The 22,899-nt window shown below is 47.6% G+C and overlaps 1 protein-coding gene across 1 annotated transcript in view; it reads left to right on the top strand.

Moving 5' to 3' along the window:
* Positions 1–22,899, top strand: part of LOC119967641 (CUB and sushi domain-containing protein 1-like) — a 2,889,858-nt gene that overhangs the window by 1,752,734 nt on the left and 1,114,225 nt on the right. The window contains exon 6 of the mRNA XM_038800434.1: positions 806–918. Within this exon, the coding sequence (XP_038656362.1) occupies positions 806–918 (113 nt within the window). The remainder of the gene's footprint in view (positions 1–805; positions 919–22,899) is intronic.

A 22,899-nucleotide genomic window follows, 5' to 3' on the forward strand; every position in this document is an offset into this window, starting at 1 on the left:
GTGATTCGAAACAAACCTGTTGGACTTTAACCTGGTGTGGTAAGACTTCTTACTATGCTCACCCCAGTCCAACGCCGGCATCTCCGCATCATGGCTATAATACAAACTACAAACCATTGTGATTGCCCCTGAATTAGATTAGTGAATTTTCAATGGCAGCGAGCTTTATTAGACATTGTAATGCTTACACATCATCCTGCTGTGACAGATTATCATGCTTAACAGTTATAGTTCCACATAATGTTTTAAAAGCAAGAGATTGCCCGGTAACCCAAGGCTGCACTCAATTTGGAGACACTAGTGCAGCTTCCTAACTTCCTCTCCATACTCACATGTAACCCATCCTATGCTCATCGGCAATGGTTCAATGATATCCTGACAGTTTCTAGAGTTGACCAATGATGCCTTTGGTCTGTCATTGGGAGTGAAGTGCATTGACACATGTTACTGGACCAGATCTTATCTCGTCTGACTATTAAACATACTTACAGATGGAATCACGAATGGTCCTGTGTTGTAATTAGGAATGGCCAATCTTTCCTCGTTCAGGGTTACTTTGGCAAATGATAGCAACCTGAGATCTAGTTTTCATTTTTGTCAAATTTCTTTCTTGGTGACGTTGAACGTCTCTTCCCACAGAACATAATAGTTTACTGTTAGCCAACAGAATAAAATTAAAATTTCTTCAGTAGCTGTGTGAACATTGTGAAACACTCAGTTTTGCTGCATTTTTGGCAGATTTGGGGTTTTTGAAATAATCCTTCCAACTTGCAGTGCTGATATGAGAATTTTCCCTTTCTTTCAGGTTGACTGGTTTGAATTTGCCTTCTCCTGTCATCAGTAGCAAAAATTGGCTGCGGCTACACTTCACATCCGACAGCAATCATCGGCGGAGAGGATTTAATGCACAGTATCAAGGTGAGTGCTTTCCCAAGCCAAACCGAAGCAGGTAACCTCACTAGTAGCCAATTAACTGTTCTGAATATACTTTCACGGGTGAAAATTAGTAATCACCTGGAGAAGAAAGATCACCTACTGAAGTGTGACCAGAGGAATGGTCTCACCTGAAATGTTAATTGATCTCTCACTCCCTCTCACATGTTTGGTGTTCACTGCCAACATCTACTGTTTTAATCTTTAAAAAATGTCTTTATCTCCAGTTAAGACAAATCATTTGGGATATTTTTGCTTTGGTGGAATAGGAGTGAGAAATACTTCCTTCTTCAGCATTGACCCCGAAGAGCTCCTTAGTGCAGCTGAGAGGTCAGCTGGAGAAATACAACCTCTGCCAGTGATGCCCTCAGGCAGTTCTTTGAAGATATGTAAGGGTAAGAGTTACCACGAGACCCTCCTCTCCCTGAACCTGTTAAGATTATGTTTTCCCCTTGTTAAATATCTCCCGTTTTCAATCACACTCCTGAGAATGGGAGCCCTGGGCTGGAGATCAAATTTATATCGCCTGGGTAATTCATCACCATTCTGACAGATTTTATCAGCCGCCCTTCTACTACCTTCTTGAGACTTAACATTTTCCCTGTTGATATTGTTAGTGAAAAGATCTCTGTGGAAAACCTCATGAAGTTTCCACTAAAATTATTAACAGGAAAAATAACGTTAACCTCCTGTTACTTCTTCCTTTGTGGTTAAACTGAGTGTTTAAAATGGCATGTATGTAAAAACACAACCATAGAAAGGTAAGCCTTTGTGGTAATCATAATTTATTTACTATGTTTTGCATTTTGTCAATTGTTCAACCACCAACAGGTTTTATGTAGTGGATCAGAATGGTTTTGAAAGATGTTACACATTTCACTGGCCTCTGGCATTTCCAAACCATGCAAAACAAGAAACAATAAAACCAATAAAAGGATGAGCTGCCTGGCTAAAGTATTTGGGTATAAACGAGAGAATATTGTGATCAAACTTGTCCACCTTATCGAATAAAAGAGTGGCATAATTATCCAAATGAAGAGAGATTGCAGAACTCTGAGGTACAGAGGGATCTGGGTGTCCTGGTACATGAATCATACAACGTTGGTGTGCAGGTACAACAAGCGATTAGGAAGACAAATAGAATTCTGATATTTATTGAAAGGGGAATGGAATATGAAAATAGACATGTTTTTCTACAATTGTACAGGTCATTGGTGAGGCGGCACCTAGTTTAAAGTTTAATTTAAGAAAGGCATAATTGTGGGCAGCACTGTGATGCAGTGGGTTAGCCCTGCTGCCTCACGGTGCTGAGGTCCCAGGTTCGATCCCGGCTCCGTGTGGAGTTTGCACATTCTCCCCGTGTTTACCTGGGTTTTGCCCCACAACCCAAAGATGTGCAGGGTCGGTGGATTGGCCTCAATAAATTGTCCCTTAATTGGAAAAAAATGAATTGGGTACTCTAAATGTATTGGAAAAAAAGGCATATTTGCAACAGAAGCAAGTCAGAGAAAGTTCACCCAACTCAATGATTCTTGGGATGAGAGGATAATTGTAGGAGTGAAGGTTGGGTCTTCTGAACTGGAGTTCAGAAGAATGAGGGGTGGTCTTATTGAAACGTTTAACATCCTGAGGGGGGTTGACAGAGTGGATGCCCCTTTGTGGGAGACACCAGAACGAGGGGCCACAGTTTAAAAATAAGGGGTATTCCATTTAAGATGGAGATGAGAAGCAATCTTTTTCTCCCAAGAAGGTGATGGGTCTGTGGAATTCTGTTCCCTGGAGAGGTAGAGGCAGGGTCATTAAATACTAATGAGGCGGTGGTAGATAAATTCTTGGCTAACAAGGGAGTCAAAGGTTATTGTGGGTAGTTGGGAAAGTGGCACTGAAGTCACAATCAGTTCAGATCTTACTGAATGGCAGCACAGGTTTGAAGGGGCTGAATGGACTACACCTGTTCCTAATTTGCATGTCTTTTTTATTGGGCTGAAGCTCTACTGGTTGTGCAAGGCTGTCCAGTATCTATGTTGGGTTATGAGACTCAGCGAGAGAAGCTTTTGCCACGCTCCTCCCAAAAGGGAACAAAGTTCCCAGCGATAGCATTTAGCTGTATGTTTCCCAGCACTTGCAGTGCCGAGAAACACATGACTGTTCAACATTATGTTAAATAAGGGGCCTGAACGCAGCCGAGGCTGCTCATAGCTCCGTTTTTAAGAATGGGGCGTTTTGCTTGCTGGAACTCCCATTGTAGCGAGAGAGCGGGTCCACCATTTAAAAATGGGTCCCAATCTCCAAGCACCCAAAACAATCCCCGACATAACCCCCCCCCCCCCCCCCCCCCCCCCGAAACACAATATGTGAGGGTTGGGATTTCAACCCTTTCGCCTCAGAGACCTTGGGCGTGTGTGGCTTGGTACCAGTCATCACAAACGGAAAGACACTCGTTGGGTGTCTCCAAGGGGAGGGTGGTGCCCTGGCACTGCTGGTCACAACAGAGTCACCACATGGGTGCCAGTCTGTCACTGTCAAGGTTCCCAGGTGGCATTGCCAGCTGGCATGGACACTGCCAAGGAGCCAAACTGGCATTTTTACAATTGAGCGATCAGGCTGGAGTTGCCTGGTGTGGCTGTTTGGTGGCGGGGTGTGGTGGGGTTGGCCCTGAGGTGTCACAGGTTGAAATGTTTCCACTCTGTCTGGCAGGTTAGCCCCACTTCAGCAGGGGGCTTCAAGGTGATGGGGTGGAGTGTTGTTGCAAGAAAGATGGAGATGAGCATTGGTGCGATGACACAGCCCTATTTGATCCCAGATGCACATATTGGGTCTGTGGTGGTTCCGTTGGTGAGGATCTCGACTTGCATGTCATTACAGAGGAGGCAGATAAAGGTGATACATAGATACATAGAAGATAGGAGCAGGAGGAGGTCTTTTGGCCCTTCGAGCCACCTCCGCCATTTATCATGATTATGGCTGTTCTTCCAACTCAATGGTCGAATCCTGCTTTCTCCCCATAACCTTCGATCCCATTCGCCTCAAGTGCTATATCTAGCTGCCTCCTGAATATATTCAATGTTTTAGCATCAATGATTCCTGTGGTAATGAATTTCACAGGCCCGCCACTCTTTGGGTGAAGAAATGTCTCCTCATGAATTACTGTGGGCAGCCGAATTTGAGGAGGATGTGGAGATGCTGGCATTGGACTGGGGTGAGCACAGTAAGAAGTCTTACAACACCAGGTTAAAGTCAAACATGTTTGTTTCAAACACTAGCTTTCGGACTGCTCGTTTCTCAGGTGAAACTCAAGAAGAAGAATGTTATCTCTATGGCATCGGCTTTACTGTAAAACACGGACGTCTCAACGAACCCCGCTGCAGGGTGAGCGAACACCCAATGACAGCTCACCCTGGTCCAGAAACAAAACACCAGAGCCGTTGGTACATAGGACCCAACCTTGGATGGAATGGACGAGACAAAAGCGGCATACTACTCCAGCCTCGACTGTCCTGGATCCCAATCTACCCCAATTGCTGTCCCGCATCCCAAAGGGACACATGCTGGTTCTTCTCGGCAACATCAATGCTTGAGTTGGGAAGGATGCTAAATTTTGGAAAGGCCTGTTAGGCAGGGAAGGTGTGGGGAAAACAAATGCCAATGGAGTTCTCCTCCTGACAAAATGTTGAGAATATGACCTGGTCATCACAAGCACCCTGTTTCCACCAGAGGGACAAGCAGAAGACCTCATGGCAACACCCCCGCTCCAAGCACTAGCACCTGATAGACTATATTATCGCCCATGCAAGGGACAACAAAGATAACCGCATCACCTGCACCATGGTCGGAGCTGACAACTGCTGACTGACCACCGGCTAATCCCCTCTACCATCTCCATTGGTCCCAAACTAGCACAGTCAGAAAAAACTCTGCCACAGGAGACTCAATGTCGCTGTACTCAAAGGCCCTGAGAATAAAGAGCTGTTCAGTCAGTGCCTCGCAGATAACCTGCCGATGATGAACGAGACAGAGCTGAACAAAGTCCACAGCACCTGGTCCACCTTAAAAGCCACCATAATCAGCACCTGCGAGGAGATGCTTGGGCTCTCGACCAGGAAACGCCAAGACTGTGACAAGAACGATCCAGGATCTCTTTCATGATGATGATTATGTGGGGCCAGGAGGTGTATGAATGCATCTCCGAGCTCAAATTAAAACCACAGCTTTCCTGCCCCCAGCTCCCCACCAAGATTACTTACTACCCCCACCCTCATATTTATTGTCAATACCCATGACCATACCTACCACCCCTATCCTATCTCAGTCATTCCTTTCCTAATTAGCACTCCACCCACGTTAACCTGACCCCTTTCCCTCCTGATCATTCCCCCCATGGCCACACCCTCTCCTGATGCACATTAAACACTGGCCTAATTGCTGCTGACGACAATATAATAGATTAATCTGCACGGCCTTTTCTCGAGTCTACCTCTTTGCGGACACCCATTATAGAATTTACAGTGCAGAAGGAGGCATTCAGCCCATCGAGTCTGCACTGGCTCTTAGAAAGGGCACCCTACCCAAGCCCACACCTCCACCCATAACCCAGTAACCCCATCCCACCATTTTTGGACACCAGTGGCACTTTAGCATAGCCAATCTACCTAACTTTGAACTGTGGGAGGAAACCGGAGCATCCGGAGGAAACCCACGCAGACACGGGGAGGACGAGCAGACTCCGTATAGACAGTGACCCAAGCAGGGAAATTAACCTGGGACCCTAGAGCTGTGAAACACCAGTGCTAACCACTGTGCTACCGTGCTGTCCCACAAGCATTAGGGGCATGAGGTCACCAATTCAATGAAAATTCGGTCGAAGCCCAACTTTCGTTGCTCCTCTGGTCCCTCAGTCGGACACAGGGGTGCCCTGTGCCGAATTGGCTCTGTTGTGACCAGAGGCGCTTCACAGGGCTAAACATTTTTAGTATCTTCCTTGTATTACTGCATTGTTGCACGCATTTGCCTCAATTTGAGTACTTGTTTCAGACATTTATGGCTTGCAGTTATAGTTGATGACATTGTAGTTCCATTACTGACATGTATTGCTTCTCAATTCTGTCAGATTTCAGTCAAAATGCGAAAAGTATTGATTAGCCAGGCTTTCAACCAAGGTACCTGTGCTGGTTTCCCAATGAAGCATACAGTGATTGGCAGGTAAAGGGAAAATTGTAGGTGGAATATGCAGACAGTTTAAGTAATTCTTCCGTCTGATCATTTTAACTCTGGTTTGCGACCAGAATGGTAGATCATATTAATAGTCTCTTAAAAATAGTGAATTTCTGACAGTTACTTATGAAGGTATTCAGTCACAGTTATTCTTGAAAAATATATGAAGTGCAGCTCCTGGTGTGATTCCAACCTCTCCAAGTGTGAAGGTATAATCTGTTTTTCGGCTTTAAATAGAAACTGAAAACATATGGTTCCAATATGTCTTTCCCTGAAGTGGATCCGACAGGATTTTCCTCCTGGAAATTGTCTGCTCCTCGATTCTGTCCCACTTTGCTTACTAGATGTTGTGGGTGGTCCTGTTGGATTTACGGATGGCAGGCAAAAAACAATTTATTGATCCTTCAAGCACTGTAATGCGAGTTTGTTTTAAAAGCCATATTACACAAAGCGAGACATGGCAATTATCATTGCACTGTTTTACACTGTGTAAATCAAATTCCAATAACTATATTAGGATACACAGTCAAATCGTTTCAGTCAGAATTAAATGTTTAATTGAGAGAACCTTGCCAGAGAGGAGAAGCTCTTACCTATAAGTTTGGAAATAAGTCTCCAAAATAATGGTTTTCTGAAGAATTTATTGAAGACTATTGAACTAAAATGTTAAGTGGTCTCTTCTATTAACAATAATTATAGACACCCTTAACAGTACACGCAGTGATATCTTAGAAGTTCACTGCAGAATCCAAACACCTTACAATATATTTTTAATAAATATTTTTATTGGCATTTTGCATTTAAAAAATAGAACTTTGCAGAAAGATAATAATACAGGAACATCAATAGTAATAATCAACACAAGCTGTCACCATGTCTGTCTGTGATAGGGATCCCGGTTCTATCCTACATTATTTACATTAGTGTTTGTGTGTATCACACAGATTCTTGCTGGGATTCTTACCGTTTAGTGGCAAGAGTTACATCCAGCTTTGCCCATATGTTCACATGTGTTGCCATGACTCTTCACCTCGTTTACCGATTGTCTTTGTTTGCTTGTTTGGGAGAAGTGCTTGAGTTCTCGAGGGAGGTCAAGCCTGGTCTGTTTTCCCGGTGAGGCCCGTGTGGACTTGTGTCCCATCCTGCGAATGGCCCTCCTCCCCATTTCATCTTTGACATTTGCAAGCTCCTTTTCACCCAGGCAGTGTTCCCTACCATCCCCTTTCTAACCCCCCTTCCCTAGCTGTTCCTACCTCCCTCCCTCCTATTTAGCTGCAGGTTGCGAACAAGTCTGTGAAGAGGCTTGTGAACATTTTCCACATGTCGTGGAATCTTTCCTTGAACCCCTTATCATGAATTGTATTTTCTCCAGTCTCAGGACCTCGGCCAGATTGGCAAGCCATTCCAAGGCACTGCTGACTTCCAACCTAGCAGAAGTCTACGCCTAACGATCAGTGAGGCGAAGGCCAGGGAGTCCGCCCCGTTTCCTGTCCAGAGCTCTGGATGCTCTGAGACCCCAAAGACCGCCACAGGTGGGCACAACTCATCCCAACGCCATCACCCTCGAGCTGGCCTCGAAAAACGCCATCCAGAACTCCTTGAGGCTGGGGCAGGACCAGAACATGTGGATGTGGTTGACCGGAACCCATGATACCGCGCGCACTTATATCCACCTCTGGGAAGAACCCGCTCGTGTGTCTTCATAAGATGCGCTTTGGGCACCACCTTGAGCTGCATTACACTTAGCCCAGCACAGGAGGAGGTGGAGTTGATCCTGTGTAGCGCCTTGATCCAGAGTCCCCCCCGATCTCCATCCATCCATCTGCTCCATGAAGGTGTTCAATTCTTGTGCAATGCCAGACACATCACCTGTCCTGGGATTGGATCCGTCCTAAATCGGGTCCTTTGCACAATTAAAGTACCAACCCCACCCCCTCCGATAAGTCGGTGGGTGCCGAGGTCCAGGATTTTGGTCGAAGATCTTACACGACACCCTTTTGGGTGCTCACTAAGCTCATGGCCGCCACCTGTAAGCTCATGACCACCTTACAATCTCTGAGCTCAAGGCTGTTTGGCCTCATCAAATTCTGAGGTATCCCACCCTTTCATATTGTTTTTCCAATCCTGCTGTGTGAAAGTCGAGGGGCTGGATATTCTGGTTCTACCTATGGTAACCCCCCATCACAAGTACCTTGATGGTAGAGGGTGCAAACAGCAGGACATTTTGTTTCCAATCCTGCCACTTGCCAATGGTGGACGGCCTCCGCAGGTGCAAAACACGCCAAGGAAGATGCAAAAATCCAACCCCTTATGTTTCTAAATTATCACATTCATCAATGATTTGATTGCCTGTCCTTGCAGCATAGATTTACTTGCTGAATTTACTTTACAAGCAATGGTTTCTCTCAGCCATTTGCCTCTTGAAGGCGAGAGGTAACAAAGTCAGCAGGGCCAGATTTTTGCTACCAAAGCGAGTAGCTTGAGCTGGGAAGTTCCCAGACTCAGCAGACATGCCTTGGTTTCAAGGGCTCTGTTAGACCTCATTTTCACTCTATGAAGATGAGCATAGGGTAGAGTAAGGCCCACCAATCCCAGAAGCAGATCGCCGATGACCAATAGGGCCTGAAAGCATTGGGCTGGTGAAATGGCCCAACTCCTTTCCGTCCCGTTCAAGCTCTCTAGCCCTCACTCATCCCATGCCACCCACTTCCTGCCTCCTCATACCCCCATGACACCTCTCCATGTAATAATAATATTCTTTGTTGTTACAAACAGCACGGTAGCATAGTGGTTAGCATCAATGCTTCACAGCTCCAGGGTCCCAGGTTCGGTTCCCGGCTGGGTCACTGTCTGTGCGGAGTCTGCACGTTCTCCCCGTGTGTGCGTGGGTTTCCTCCGGGTGCTCCGGTTTCCTCCCACAGTCCAAAGATGTGCGGGTTAGGTGGATTGGCCATGCTAAATTGCCCGTAGTGTTCTAAAAAGTAAGGTTAATGGGGAGTTGTTGGGTTACGGGTATAGGGTGGATACGTGAGTTTGAGTAGGGTGATCATTGCTCGGCACAACATCGAGGGCCGAAGGGCCTGTTCTGTACTAAATTCTAAAATAGGTTTACATTAACACTGCAATTAAGTTACTGTGAAAAGTCCTTAGTCGCCACATTCCGGCACCTGTTCGGGTACACAGGGAGAATTCAGCATGTCCAATTCACTGAACAGCACGTATTTCAGGACTTGTGGGAGGATACCGGAACATGCAGAGGAAATCCACGCAGGCACAGGGAGAACGTGCAGACTCCACACAGACAGTGACCCAAGCCAGGAATCGAACCTGGGACCCTGGCACTGTGAAGCCATAATGTTAACCACTTTGCTATCATGCTGCTCATATCACTTTCCTTAGCACTCGCCTAGTATCTACCATGAGCCGGGAACAGGAGCCATGTGGAGATGACAGAATAAACTTTTAATAATTTGATACAGCTCTCATTTATATACACTGAAAAAAAACTCTCATTCATAAAACCCATTCAAACCTTTTGAATCTGCTCAAATGATTAATGTCTTCCAAAAATAAACAAAATTCTATTGAAACCTCGTATCAAAAACAACAAATCTTTTAAAAGCTTGTCTATCTTGTCAATTTTGAATTCAAAACCGCTTGCTGAGATAGATTTAGAAACTCAGGCAAGCATTCATAATGAATAATAACCCTTGAGTAAATGTCAACAATGACATCTCTTAAAATTACAAGACCAGGGGTAGGATTCTGCGACCCTCCCGCCGGGTCGGAGAATCGCCCAGAGCCGGCGTCAATCCCGCCCCCGCCGTGTCCCAAATTCTCCGCCACCCGAGGGGCGGGGGCGGGAATCACGCCGCACCGGTCGATGGGCCCCCGCGGCAATTCTCCGGCCCGCGATGGGCCGAAGTCCCACTGCTGATAAGCCTCTCCCGCCGGCGGGAATAAAAACACCTACCTGACCGGCAGGATTGGCGGCGTGGTCGATCTGACCCTGGGGGGTGCCCCCACGGTGTCCTGGCCCGCGATTGGGGACCACCGATCGGCTGGCGGGCCTGTGCCGTGCTGACCCTCTGGCGCATGCACGGACTTATGCCGGCCAGCGAAGTCCTTTCAGCCCTGGCTGGCGTGGCGCCAAATGTCGTTCGCGCCAGCCGGCGGAGCGGGAACCACTCCGGTGCGGGCCTCGCCCCTCAGTGTGAGGGCTTGGCCCCTAAAGGTGCAGATACTTCCGCACCTTTGAGGCGGCCCGACTCCGGAGTAGTTCACGCCACTCCAACATGCCGGGACCCCCCGCCCCGCCGGGTAGGGGAGAATCCCGGCCCAGGTGTTACTTATTTTCTATAGCAGGTGGTCTGTAAATCAAAGCAGTCCAGCAGAGGTTTTTTTTTTCAACTCTCACTAATAACTTAGGCCTATTTCTTTGCATGTTTAAAGAGTTGCAGATTATTTTTTTTTAAATTTAAAGTACCCAATTCATTTTTTCCAATTAAGGGGCAATTTAGCATGGCCAATCCACCTAGCCTGCACATCTTTTTTGGGTTGTGGGGGTGAAACCCACGCAAACATGGGGAGAATGTGTAAACTCCACACGGGCAGTGACCCAGAGCCGGGATCGAACCTGGCACCTCAGCGCCGTGAAGCAGCAGGGCTAATCCACTGCGCCACCGTGCTGCACTAAAGAGCTGTAGATTAAAAAAACTTCAGATCCTGACACTGAATCTGACAAGATCTATCCACCCTTCAAGAATGTTTGCATCCCCTCCATCAATTCTTGACTTCCCAACCGCAGATTAAGGCTGTCAGAATAGCAAGAATGGGGTCTGTTTGAAGTCAGCATGAATTTAGATTTCCTGCCAGCATGATGCACACCCTCCCTTTTTCCCTCCTGGCAGAAATTGGATCTAATGAAAATGGTGGCAATTAAGTGTGCTGTTTTGTCTTAAATGGTGTCGAGCTCTAAATCGAGTGAGTATTTCTAACGTGTACCCTTAGGTGGTGGAAATTATTTGGGGAGGTGATTTACTATCCTCAGAATGCTCAGCCTCTGACCTGCTCATGTACCCACAGTATATTAATATGGCTGGACCAGATAAGTTTCTGATCAATGGTAACCTTAGGATGTTGCTAGCGAGGACACATGATGGTAATGTCATTGAATATTCAGGGATGATGGTCAGACTATTTCTTTTGGAGACAGTCATTACGTGACGTGAATGTTGCTTGCTACTTCAAATTCTTAGGTGTGCTCATCACCAACAATCTGTCCTGGTCCACTCACATCTACGCTACGACCAAGAAAGCACAACAGCGCCTATATTTCCTCAGGAATCGAGGAACTTTGGCATGTCCTCATTGACTCCTACCAATTTTTACAGATGCACCATATCTGGCTCGGCCCAATACCTTCAGAAACTACAGAGAATCTTGAACACAGCCCAGTCCATCACGCGATACCGCCTCCCATCCTTTGACTCTGTCGACACCTCCTGCTGCCTTAGGAAAACGGCAGAATAATCAAAGACCCCTCACACCTGGGTTATTCTCTCTTCCAACCTCTTCCATCGGGCAGGAGATACAAAAGTCTAAGAGCACAAACTAACAGATTCAAAAACAGCTTCTTCCCCACGGTTACCAGACTCCTGTAGACCCTCTTACAGACTGCACAAATCTCTTCACACATCTTCCCTACTGAGTAGCACTGCATTCCATATGCCTGCGCCTATGTATTTACATTGAGCATTTATATATGTCCTATGTTTTTTCATGTATGGAATGATCTGTCTTATCTGTACGCAGAACAATACTTTTCACTGTACCTTGGTACACGTGACAATAAATGAAATCCCCATCCATTTAAGAAGAATGTTTATGTCTATTCCATCAATTTGTGACATCAACACTGTGGATTAAAACTTTTCGAACAGGCAAAATTGGGTCTGTTTGAACTCTGCACGAAGTTCAAATGGCCCTGCTGAGTTTAGGATTCCCACCTGAGTGATTGACACCTCATCTCCTTTTCATTACTGGCACAAATTGGGCACATCAGATGGGTGGGAGGGGATTATGCTCTTTCGTATCTGGGTTCACCAAACATTTTTAAAACTGTCTGGGCCAGGAACACTCTTTGAAAATCCTTCCCACTATGCTTTGAAATAAGTTCACCATTTAATACATACAGAATCATTTCCCTTTGTATATATTTCTGACTAACCCTGGAGTGTGTGGACAATTTGAACAAACAGCAGTAGGTTTTTTTTGTGGGTTTCAATAAGAACGATGACTATTTCAGCACTCACCCTGAAATCAATCATGGCACGCATTCATGCATTTGCACATTCAAGCGCTCTCAAGAAAAGTGCAGTTGGAGAGAATAGTGCACTTTTGCACAGTTAAGAAAATAAAAGAATAGTTTTTAATTCACCTGCATAATTTGCGTGTTTGTCTAGTTTTGGAAGGAGTGCATTGAAGCCTGGTGGAACAATGGACTTCCTTTAGATCACACAATCAGTTTCCTGTGTTCTCATTACATGGCTGGTTAGATATTTTGTGGACCCAAAATGGCACCGGCTTGTAGATATTTTGATATTACAGCTTTTAGACCTTTCTCAGGCACAGATGTTACTACTGGTCTTTTTTGCTGTAAAAACAGGCTCATTGCAGTTGTCCCTGGACAATGATTGCTGTAACATTGTCAGTTCTCTTTCCTCATTACTAAATATAGTTTCTCAAAGTGCATATCACAGATTCCATCTCCATTCCTCTTTCAGTGATGCAAGTCGTTGATTAGCTCGTTGCCAGAGAATCAAATTCCATTGCTTCATCAACAGTTTGATAGCTTTCAGACGATGAATAGTGAATGCATGTTTGTCAGTCTTTGGAACATACCCAGAGAGTGAGTCAGTCCTTGAGTCAGTTCCTCAATTACACAGACAAGTGGCATGATTTAACTACTGCGTTGTGCAGGCTGTGGATATGGACACGCTGAATAAATAGCGGGCAAGGCTAAAATCAAGATTTGCGCAACACAGTTTGCAATTTACCCCACCCGCGCCTGGTGGCGAGTTCCAGATCTCGCCCCAAAATGTCGAGCATATCCTTAATGCTTATTTGCATTCATTTCAGTCTTATTCGCGAGATTGAAGTCGAATACAGCGGCCTCCTGGGTATTAACCTACTTGCCAGCGGGAAATCAGGTGGGCATCATTTAACACTCCTTTTTAAAACGTGAGGCAGGCTACTTAGGGGACGTGTGGAGAAGGTTTGGGCCCCATATCTAAGGAAGGATGTGCTGGCCTTGGAAAGGGTCCAGAGGAGGTTCACAAGAATGATCCCTGGAATGAAGTGCTTGTTGTATGAGGAACAGTTGAGGACTCTGGGTCTTTACTCATTGGAGTTTAGAAGGATGTGGGGATCTTATTGTAACTTACAAGATACTGCGAGGCCTGGATAGAATGGATGTGGAGAGGATGTGGCCACTTGTAGGAAAATCTATAACCAGAGGGCACAATCTTCGATGAAAGGGACGATCCTTTAAAACAGAGATGAGGAGGAATTTCTTCAATCGGAGGGTGATGAATATGTGGAACTCTTTGCCGCAGAAGGCTGTGGAGGCCAAATCACTGGGTGTCTTTAAGACAGAGATAGGTAAGTTCTTGATTAATAAGGGAATCAGGGGTTATGGGGAGAAGGCAGGAGAATGGGGATGAGTAAAATATCAGCCATGATTGAATGACGGAGCAGGCTCAATGGGCCAAGTGACCGAATTCCGCTTCCATGTCTTCTGGTCTTATACAGGTGTGTAGCCATTTCCATTTTCCAGCATGCAGCTCTGGAGCTGCTGGCCCAGTGCTGTGAGGAGTGAGGGACCCCTCAAGGGGGGGTTGGTCTGGGCTGGGGGGTGAGGAGCTTTGCATATGTGAGGTCTTCAAGCCATCTTTAAATATTGTGGAGATCGAGGCAGCATGAGGTGCAGTGGATAGCACTCGGACTGTTGCACTGAGAACCCGGGTCAAATCCCGGCCCTGGGTCACTGTCCATGTGGAGTTTGCACATTCTCCCCGTATCTCCATGTGTTTCATACCCACAACCCAAAGATGTGCAGGTCAGGTGGACTGACCACGCTAAATTGCCCCTTAATTGGAAAACAAAATTGGGTACTCTGAATAAAAAAATATATATTATGGAGATCCATAATAGCAGCAATCACACATGCAGTCTATCTGTCTCATCAAACACTTCAAGGAAATAGCCCTGCTCTTAGTTCTATGCTGAAAGACACTTTAACTCCCTTTGGCTGTGAGCAGCCTCCAGCTTCACAGTTGAAGGCTATGCAAATGAGGAATTGGTCTTGTTAGTCGTGAGAGCATTTCACAGGTTGTATTTGCCACTTGCTCCTGCTGGTGAGTGCATTGCCTGGAGGCTGCTGTTGCTATTTCCTTCCTTTTCTGTAGCCAGAAATAAAGATAATTCATTGCTATGATACCTGGGTATGACACATCTGACTGTGGGGGATATATGAGTCGTGAAGGCAATCTGGTTTGAAGCAAGAAGATGTTGTGGGACCTGGTGCGTGGCATTGTTGATGCTGTTGAAGAAATGCTTCCGCAGATTGCTGATACTTTTGTTGCTGGTGCGATGAGTTTTGCACGTAACTGGCACGTCACCCGCAAGTTAAATATGCTGGAAGTCCAGGTTGTTCAACTGTTTCTTAAGTGCCAGTGTAATATGTGGATGCCAGGATTTGGTTCTGGTGAGATTGGGCCATGGGGAGGACCTGCTGCTCCTGGACAAAGCACTTATTTGCGGAATAATTAACACATTGATGTACAGATAATTTCTGCGACCAAGTTCTGGACATTCTAAAACATTCTCAGGCTTATCCTCCATTTCTTTTGAGGAAGCTGCAAGGGGTGATACCGTGTGTTTAGTTTTTTTTTGTGAAAATTAGCTGATATAGCTTTGTATTAGTGCTAATATGGAACGGTGATGTTTCCTCGTTGTTTAATGGTTAGTGTGGAATGTAACGTAGTTGATTTTCAAATGTTTGTTCCTATAGACTGTTTTGTAAACAAAATATTCCCAACTCTCAAGTGGTTTCTCGAAGGCACATGAGCCATGTCTCAGAGTATAATTAGTGCACAACATTTTAATCAAACTTTGAAGCCTGAGCATTGTGCCTGAACCCCAGGAGCATCAGCACCACAGGGCCAGCTGCCAGCATTCAAACACTAAGAGCAGGGCTTCAGCACTGGGAATCTTGGCGCGACCAAAGGATAAGTGTGAGGCAGGAGAGGTCACCTTAGCATGGTCTCCCTAATGTTCCCAACCGAGGTCTGGGGTTTAGGGTCTCTTGATGGGGCCGACAGTGAATGTGCAGATCAAGGTTTGCCAGCACAACCGGCTCGCTGGATGACACTCGAGAAAAAGCGGAGACCTTAGACCCAGGTGGAGACTTGATAAAATGAGACGCACGCTGCCACCCATGCTGTCATTGAGCGCTGCATCGGTTCTGAGGCCTTGTACGCTCTGGTCTGCCCTGCAGTACGCACACACCCCCTGTGGCGCTAACAATTGCACACAAAGACTCGAGACATGTACAATCGAGGCTTTATTGCTGTGTGATGCTATTCCTCCGGCGGCAGCTGTAGAATAGGATCTCAGTGACTCACATTCATATTTACGCACAAGCTCCCTGTGGGCGGAGCTAGCTGGCAGAGGCTTACCGGAGGAACCTGTATTACAGGTACAGCCATACATCCCCCTACTGCAAGTACACATATCTACAGTGGTTATATCACCACACCCCCTGCCCCCCCCCCCCCCCTCACCCGCCAGAGCGTCTTCCACTTTGCCGTGGTCTGCTGTGCTCTCCACAGCCTAGTACAGCAGCAGGGACATGGTGCAGGAGGTGGGACATGAAGCTTCATCTGAGGAGGAGGCTGACCAGGAAGGGTGGAAGTACTAGCCTGGGGAGGAGCTGGAGGATGGAGGACAATTGGATGACATGCCCCAAGACCAGGGAGGTCCTCATCCTCACCAGATTCTCATAGGACAAAGCTGTGTCCTTCAGCTCATCCGCTCCCACATCCTATTTCCAATTTTACCCCCTTCCCCATTTCCGTCCTTCCCCCCCCCCCCATTTCTCTCAATCCCCCTTCCCATTCCCCCTACCCCTATTTCCCTCATTCCACATACCCCTCCAAAATTCCCGTCCTCCAATTTCCCTCCTTCCTCCTGCCCATTCCTCCCTTCCACTGCATTTCTCTCATTCCCCCTGCATCCCCCCCCCCCAACAATTCCACCCTCTCCCGCCCACTCTGTCCCACCCACCAAGAGCCTGTGCAACATCAGTTGAAGATGATGTGGCCGTGTCAGCACTGTCAGAGGGTCAGTGAACAAGGCAGGAGAGTGATGATAACTCGCTGTGAGGTGAGCTCTGATGCTCCCAGTTTATGCCAAAGTCTGATTTCTATTTTTCTGCTGACTGTGCGCTCACACCCAGCCTCTGAACGGGGTCTGCACTGGGGGCATTTAGTCTTTGTGGGGGTGGGGGGGGGGTGGAGGTTAGGATTTGGATCTCTGCAACTCCACCTCTGTCTTGCCCCTATCTAATTTATTATGGACTATCTTCTCCTGCAGGGACAAAGAGAGGGCATTGTGAGCTGCACGCTATAGCAGGTGACATCTATGGGCACTGCACCTGGACATGAAGGGGTTGAGCTGATGGATTGGATATAGGGAGGGTGCGAGATGTCAGCCAGGAATTTGTGGGGGTGGGAGAGGGATTGGGAATTTGAAGGGTGGCAGGCAGAACTGAGCCAGGATAGAGGTGGCAACTTACCTTGCAACTCGATTGATATCATTGGTCTTCTTACATTGGATGGCAGTTTTCCTTGTCCCCTGCCCGAACTGACAGCCGCTGCCACTGACTCCTGGGTGGCATTGCTGACCCTCCTGTTGGTCCTCCGACCCCCTCGGGGGAACAGGTTGCCTCGCTTCGATGGTGTCGCGGAGCCTGGCGAGGTCAGCATCCACAAAGCGAGGACCAGGTCTGCGCGCTGCCATGCTTATATGTTGACTGGGAATGAGTGGTGAGGGAGCTTTAAAAAACATTTTCCTCTTTTTTCCAGCATGATGCTGAGGTGCAGGTCTGGCGAATCAGACGGCGAGACAGCCAGTAATGGCGAAGAGTTCGTGGGAGCTAATTTTCTCCAAGGGCTATTAAATACGAGCCGCGCTCTCCCCACTGTGACCATCGATGAACACCTCACCAATCCTGGCAAAAAATGACACTGAGAAACTTGTCCATTAAATCGCACTCTAGGTCATCTGCCTTGCAGAAGCCATTTTGTCAGAGCATGTTGCCCATTTTAAAAGAAAAAAGTAAATTGTAAGAGTCAATCAGGGTTGCATTTTAAAAGTTATGAGCGTGACATTGCTTCCGTGGGCATGTCAGATGAGTCATTGCAAAATCAAATCCTCTTCCAATTGATTTGTGTTGAAGAAATGTTTGATGGTTCCGGTCTGGTGAGCAGCTGGACTTTGGAAATGACTGAATTTGCTGAACATAATCATCACAGTCAGCACTCTTTCTGAGATGCAAAGGGTGTTTTGATCCAAATGAAGGATATTGAACCCTATCTTTGTTGGAAGATAAATTCAGTAAATACTTAAGGAAGAAAGCAGTAATTTATTCACCATCTTCATGCAGTTTGAGACTGTAAGCAGCTAGAGAATGTGAAAGTTATTGACTAAATCTGGCTGACAAGATGGCAAGGTTAATGAAAACTACAGAAGTCAGTTTTCTGTCACCAACACATTCGAAGTACAAGTACTATTGTAATGGATGAAACACAAACAGCAATGAGATGGATGACCAGATAATCTGCTCTTGTGATGTTGGTTGAGGGATAAATGGTGGCCTTGATATCGGAGTAACTTTTTTCTTTGCTTTGAAAAGTGGAGTACGATTTTTTGTTCCCAATTGAAAGGACAGATGAGGCCTAGTTTCATTATTTCATCCAAAGGATAGTACAGCATTCCCTCAGTTTAACTGCTGAGATTTTTTCACATTTCACACTAATATTATCCTCATTGAAGGAACTCATTCCACCAATTCAACTAAATGGATTGGCATCCTTTCATATAATTAGCCTAGTTCGCTTTGGGTATCTGTAAAGTCTATGCATGCGATGAACATAGACTGACACTTTAGACCAAACTTAGTATGTAGAAGGGAGTCAGCAGGTCACATACAGCATCATTAAAACAAATATAGGGTGCGATTCAACCAAAACATTTCTCAGTGTGGTATAAAATATTATTTGGTCCACTTAACGAGGCCCCACGGGCTTCACACCACAAATGATGATCCCGCCGGCTGATTCGCCAGTACCGCGCTTGCCAGCCCAGCACCATTCTGTACCCCGGCCCAGCTATGTCCAGCAGTGCCACCCACACCAATTGGAGTCCCAAGACTATGGCTGCAGGAGATGGTGCCGGCAATACGTAGCACCGAGGCCAACACTGCTAGGGTGGTGGCCACAGTGAAGAGCCTGGTGCACAACGTCAGCAACATGAGTGGAGGTGCCAAGGCATGGCTCAGTCAGTGACGGCCATAGCTGACCACCTCGACAGCGTGTCCCAGTCGCTGGGGGACATGACCCAGTACCAAGCGGACTTTGATGAGGCACTGCAGGGGCATGATTCAATCTCAGGAGGACATTGCCGAGGCCCTCTAGAGGATTTCCTGGTCGCGAGAGGAGGTGTCCCAGTCCCATGTGGACATAACCGAAGGGCCACGGAACATGTCCCAGTCTCAGGTGGGTATGGCTGAGGTGCTGCAAAGCATGTCCCCATTGATGGAGATGTGTCCCAGTTGCAGGTGGGCATTGCCAGAGTGCACAAGTGCACAGTCACTGAGGAGCATCACCGAGGGCGTTGGCGCTGTGCTGCAGACACTGGGGAACCGCCAGAGTTGGCAGTGCCAGATATGCAGGGGCAGCCGGGGCTCGATCAAGCTGCTCCTCTGTCCTGAGGTAAACACCAGAGCTCTATGGGCACCAACCAGGAGTAGGGAGTGCTGGGTGTCTATCCAGAGCCACCCATGGAGTGGCAGTGACAGCCACCTGCTCCCCAGGACCAACCACCCTCATAATGGCGTGTCTCAGAGTCAGCATCCGGAACAGGGTGGCATGGCGGGGCATGTGCTGGCTGCAAGTGAGCTGGGCTCTCCGGCCCCAGAGTCCTCAGCGGACACTCGCCGGTACATCGAAGACCATGGGATGTGGCAGGCAGCAAGCTGCCACCTTCTCTACTGTGCATCCTGGGGCCACACCTAGACATAGCGGTAAAGTATGGAAGGCTAAGCAGGACAAGGATCACTGAGAGGGCACTGGGGGGAAAGGGGGTAGGGTGGGCGTACATAGGAGGGGGGAGGGGTGTCACTGGCCTCCGTACTGACATAATTAGCCCAGTTCTTAGTGGGTACCCCTTATCCCCCAAGAGCCAACCAAGCCATCCAGGGGCATTGATTGAAGAGGCCGGAGTGTCCAAATGTCCCAGGATGTAGCTGTCATGCACACTCCCTGGGAAACGTGCACACATGTGCATGATCTTTATGTGCTGGTCCCAGATGAGCTACATGTTCAAGGACTGGAACCACTTCCTGTTGATGTAGAATGCTCCTAGAGTGCAAAGCGTCCATCAGCCCCTGGACCTGGGGCATCCTGTCGATGGTGGAGAAATCTGCTGCCCAGGCATCTTGTTGGACTTGGTCCAGGCCAAAGTTTATATAGTTAACTGCCCGGTTATTCAGAGCATCTGTGACTTCATTGATGCACTTGTGGGCTGTAGCTTGTGAGATGCCCTGGAATAATCCTGAGGTGTAGAAGTTCAGAGCTGTGGTGATCTTGAAGGCCACCAGGAGCAGGTATCCTCCTCCTCCACATGGTGCCAAATCCATCAGATCATGGCACAGATGCCCTACTGTCCCCTTGTTGAGACGGAGCCTTCTGCACCAACATTGTCTGTCATCTGTTCGAAAGATTAGCAATGCCCGTACACCTTGGACCGTCGCAGACCTCCCCCTCTGGGTAACCCCCTGTCTTGGTCAGCCAGGTTCTCAGGGTGTGGGATGGGGCCCTGTCAACGTTGCTGCCCTCCAGCATCTGGCCACCTGGCCAGCCAAAAGCAACACTCGGGCAGCTTCCGCTGGGTCCAAGATGTCTTCCATTGCGTTGAATATCTGTAAGGAATTGGGAGAGGATGAGTGTCTAACCACCAGCGGTCTCTCCATCCCAGTCCCCCCATTGCTTCTTCTCCTCCTCCCCCACTCCCCAACACGCCCTGCCCACACACCCCCAGTGGCAGTGGAGGCCCCTGATGACCGGACCCCAGAGCCTGTATCCCAGACACCTGTACGTAATGTTAATTGGACTGAGTGCTGGTCCCCTGCCCGATCCGCACACCCACTCTCTGGCCATGGAAATATCCTCGGTGCTGGGGCCCAGCCCCTGGATGTTCGGGTGTTGGCCACTGCAGTCTGTGGTGTTTTCTCCTGCAGTGTTCAGGCACAGTGTACAGACATCACAGTCTGATTGGGATGCTAGGCAATAACTCCAACATGCTACATGGCATTCCTATCCACAGAGATCCACTTTGTCTGTGTGAACTGCTCCCATAACTACGATTGTCAATTTCCAATTCGCAATAGCCTTCAGCCGCAGGCATCTGCAGTCAGTGGGAGTTTCAGGTGGTCAGTGGGACAGGTCGGCAGCGGCTGGGTTGTCCCCAGAATGAGACCACATGATCCAGGGGTTGGCATGGTGGGCCCATGGGCACTAAGACACCCAACCCCCCCCCCCCCCCCCCCCCAGCCCAGGATATGAGCAGCAAACCCCAGGTCCGCCAATAGCGATCCAGCCTGACGGAAGCTGTCTCCCCGAGGGCTCCCCCACCCTCCCTCCAAGCACCGAGGCATCAACTCCAGTGCCGTCGGGCTCTTTGCCTGGAAGCGAAGATGGCTATTCACCTCCTCGGGTTCCAGCAGCAGCCATTACATGAACTTCACATTTTTAAAAAAGGGTACTAATCAGCACCCACGTGACCACTTGCTGGTGAGGCTGTGTGATTGGGGTCGCTCCCGTTAATCGTAAGATTGGTTTCTTGCGATTTCACCAATGGGTGCGGGCCGATTAGATCCCAAATTGATGAGCACCCAGCGCAGTTCTCGATTTTGGCCTCTCCCGTGATTTTGCAGCCTCGTCGTTCTCTCGCTTCAGTGAAGTGCGACTATTAAATCGCACCCACATTTTTATTCAAGGGATTTTCATTTTTATACAAAACACAAATACACAACCATCTTTATAACTGCGTCACCCCACTCCCCATATATCCTACATGCTTCCTTTTATAGCTAAACAATAAAACAGTAATGACTATAAAACAGAACAATAAACAAAACCCAGCCCTCCCACCCACCCCCCACCCACTGACATTCTTAATGTAGGAGATGAACAACCTCCATCTCGAGAGGAATCCCTCCTTCGATTCTCAATTGGCGAATTTTATCTTCTCCACATTAAGGAATTCCGTCAAGTCATGCTCCCACACCACTGTTTGGAGGGCTCTGGAGACCATCACACTGGAAAGATGCACTTAATCGCACAAAGGAGGATATTGCATTTACCCTCACTCCAAATCCCCCCTCAAATACCTCACCCAGCTCCTCCTCACACTTCCTCTTACCTTCCTCCCCAATGAGGATGTCTCTCCCTCCATCAAACACAAACAACATCATGATTTTACAGGGCACATAGGCTATCCCCTGCCCTTGCATACCCTGTATTTCACCTTTGTAATAATTCCTCATGGGATAATGGGCATGGCTGACGAGGTCAACATTTGTTGCCCATGCCTAATTGCCCTTCAGAAGGCGGTGGTGTGCCACCTTCTTAAACTGCTAGAGTTATGCGGTGAAGGTGCTGCCATTGCGCTTTTTGTTAATGGCAAGGACAACATTTGTTAGCCACCTTAATTGCGCTTGAGAAGGTGGCTCCTTGAACCTCTGCAATTTATGTGGTGCAGGTACACCGACATTCCTGCTAAGAAGGGATTTCCAGGATTTTGATCCTGTGACAGTGAAGCATGCTGTCAGGATGGTGTGTGGCTTTGAGGGGAACTTGCAGGTAGTGGTGGCGTCATGCATCTTCTGCCCTTGTCCTACTAGGTGGTAGTTGTCACAGTTTGGAAGTTGTTGTTGAAGGAGTCTTGGTGAGTTGCTGCAATGCATCTTGAAGATGGTACACACTGCTGCCTGTGTGCGTTGGTGGTGGAGGGAGTGAATATTAAAGTGATGGTGTGCCCATCAAGCAGCTGCTTTGTCCTGATGGGGTGTTGATCTTCTCGAGTTTTGTTGGAACTGCAGTCATCTGGGCAAGTGGAAAGTATTCCATCACATTCCTGACTGAGCCTTGTATTTTGGGGGAGTCAGGAGATGAATTACTTGCAATAGAATTTAAAGTCTCTCAGCTGCTCTTGCAGCTAAAGATTTTGCATGACTCATCCAGTTCAGTTTCTGCTCAATGTCAACCACAGGATGTTGATATTGAGGGATTCAGCAATGGTAATGTCAAGTCAAGATGGAGAAATCCATTGCCTAGCACTTGTGTGCTGCGATTGTGACTTACCACTTATCAGCCCAAGCCTGGATATTGTCCATGTCTTTCTGCATTTGGA

Source organism: Scyliorhinus canicula, chromosome 6 (assembly GCF_902713615.1).
Source record: "Scyliorhinus canicula chromosome 6, sScyCan1.1, whole genome shotgun sequence".
NCBI classification, from domain to species: domain Eukaryota; kingdom Metazoa; phylum Chordata; class Chondrichthyes; order Carcharhiniformes; family Scyliorhinidae; genus Scyliorhinus; species Scyliorhinus canicula.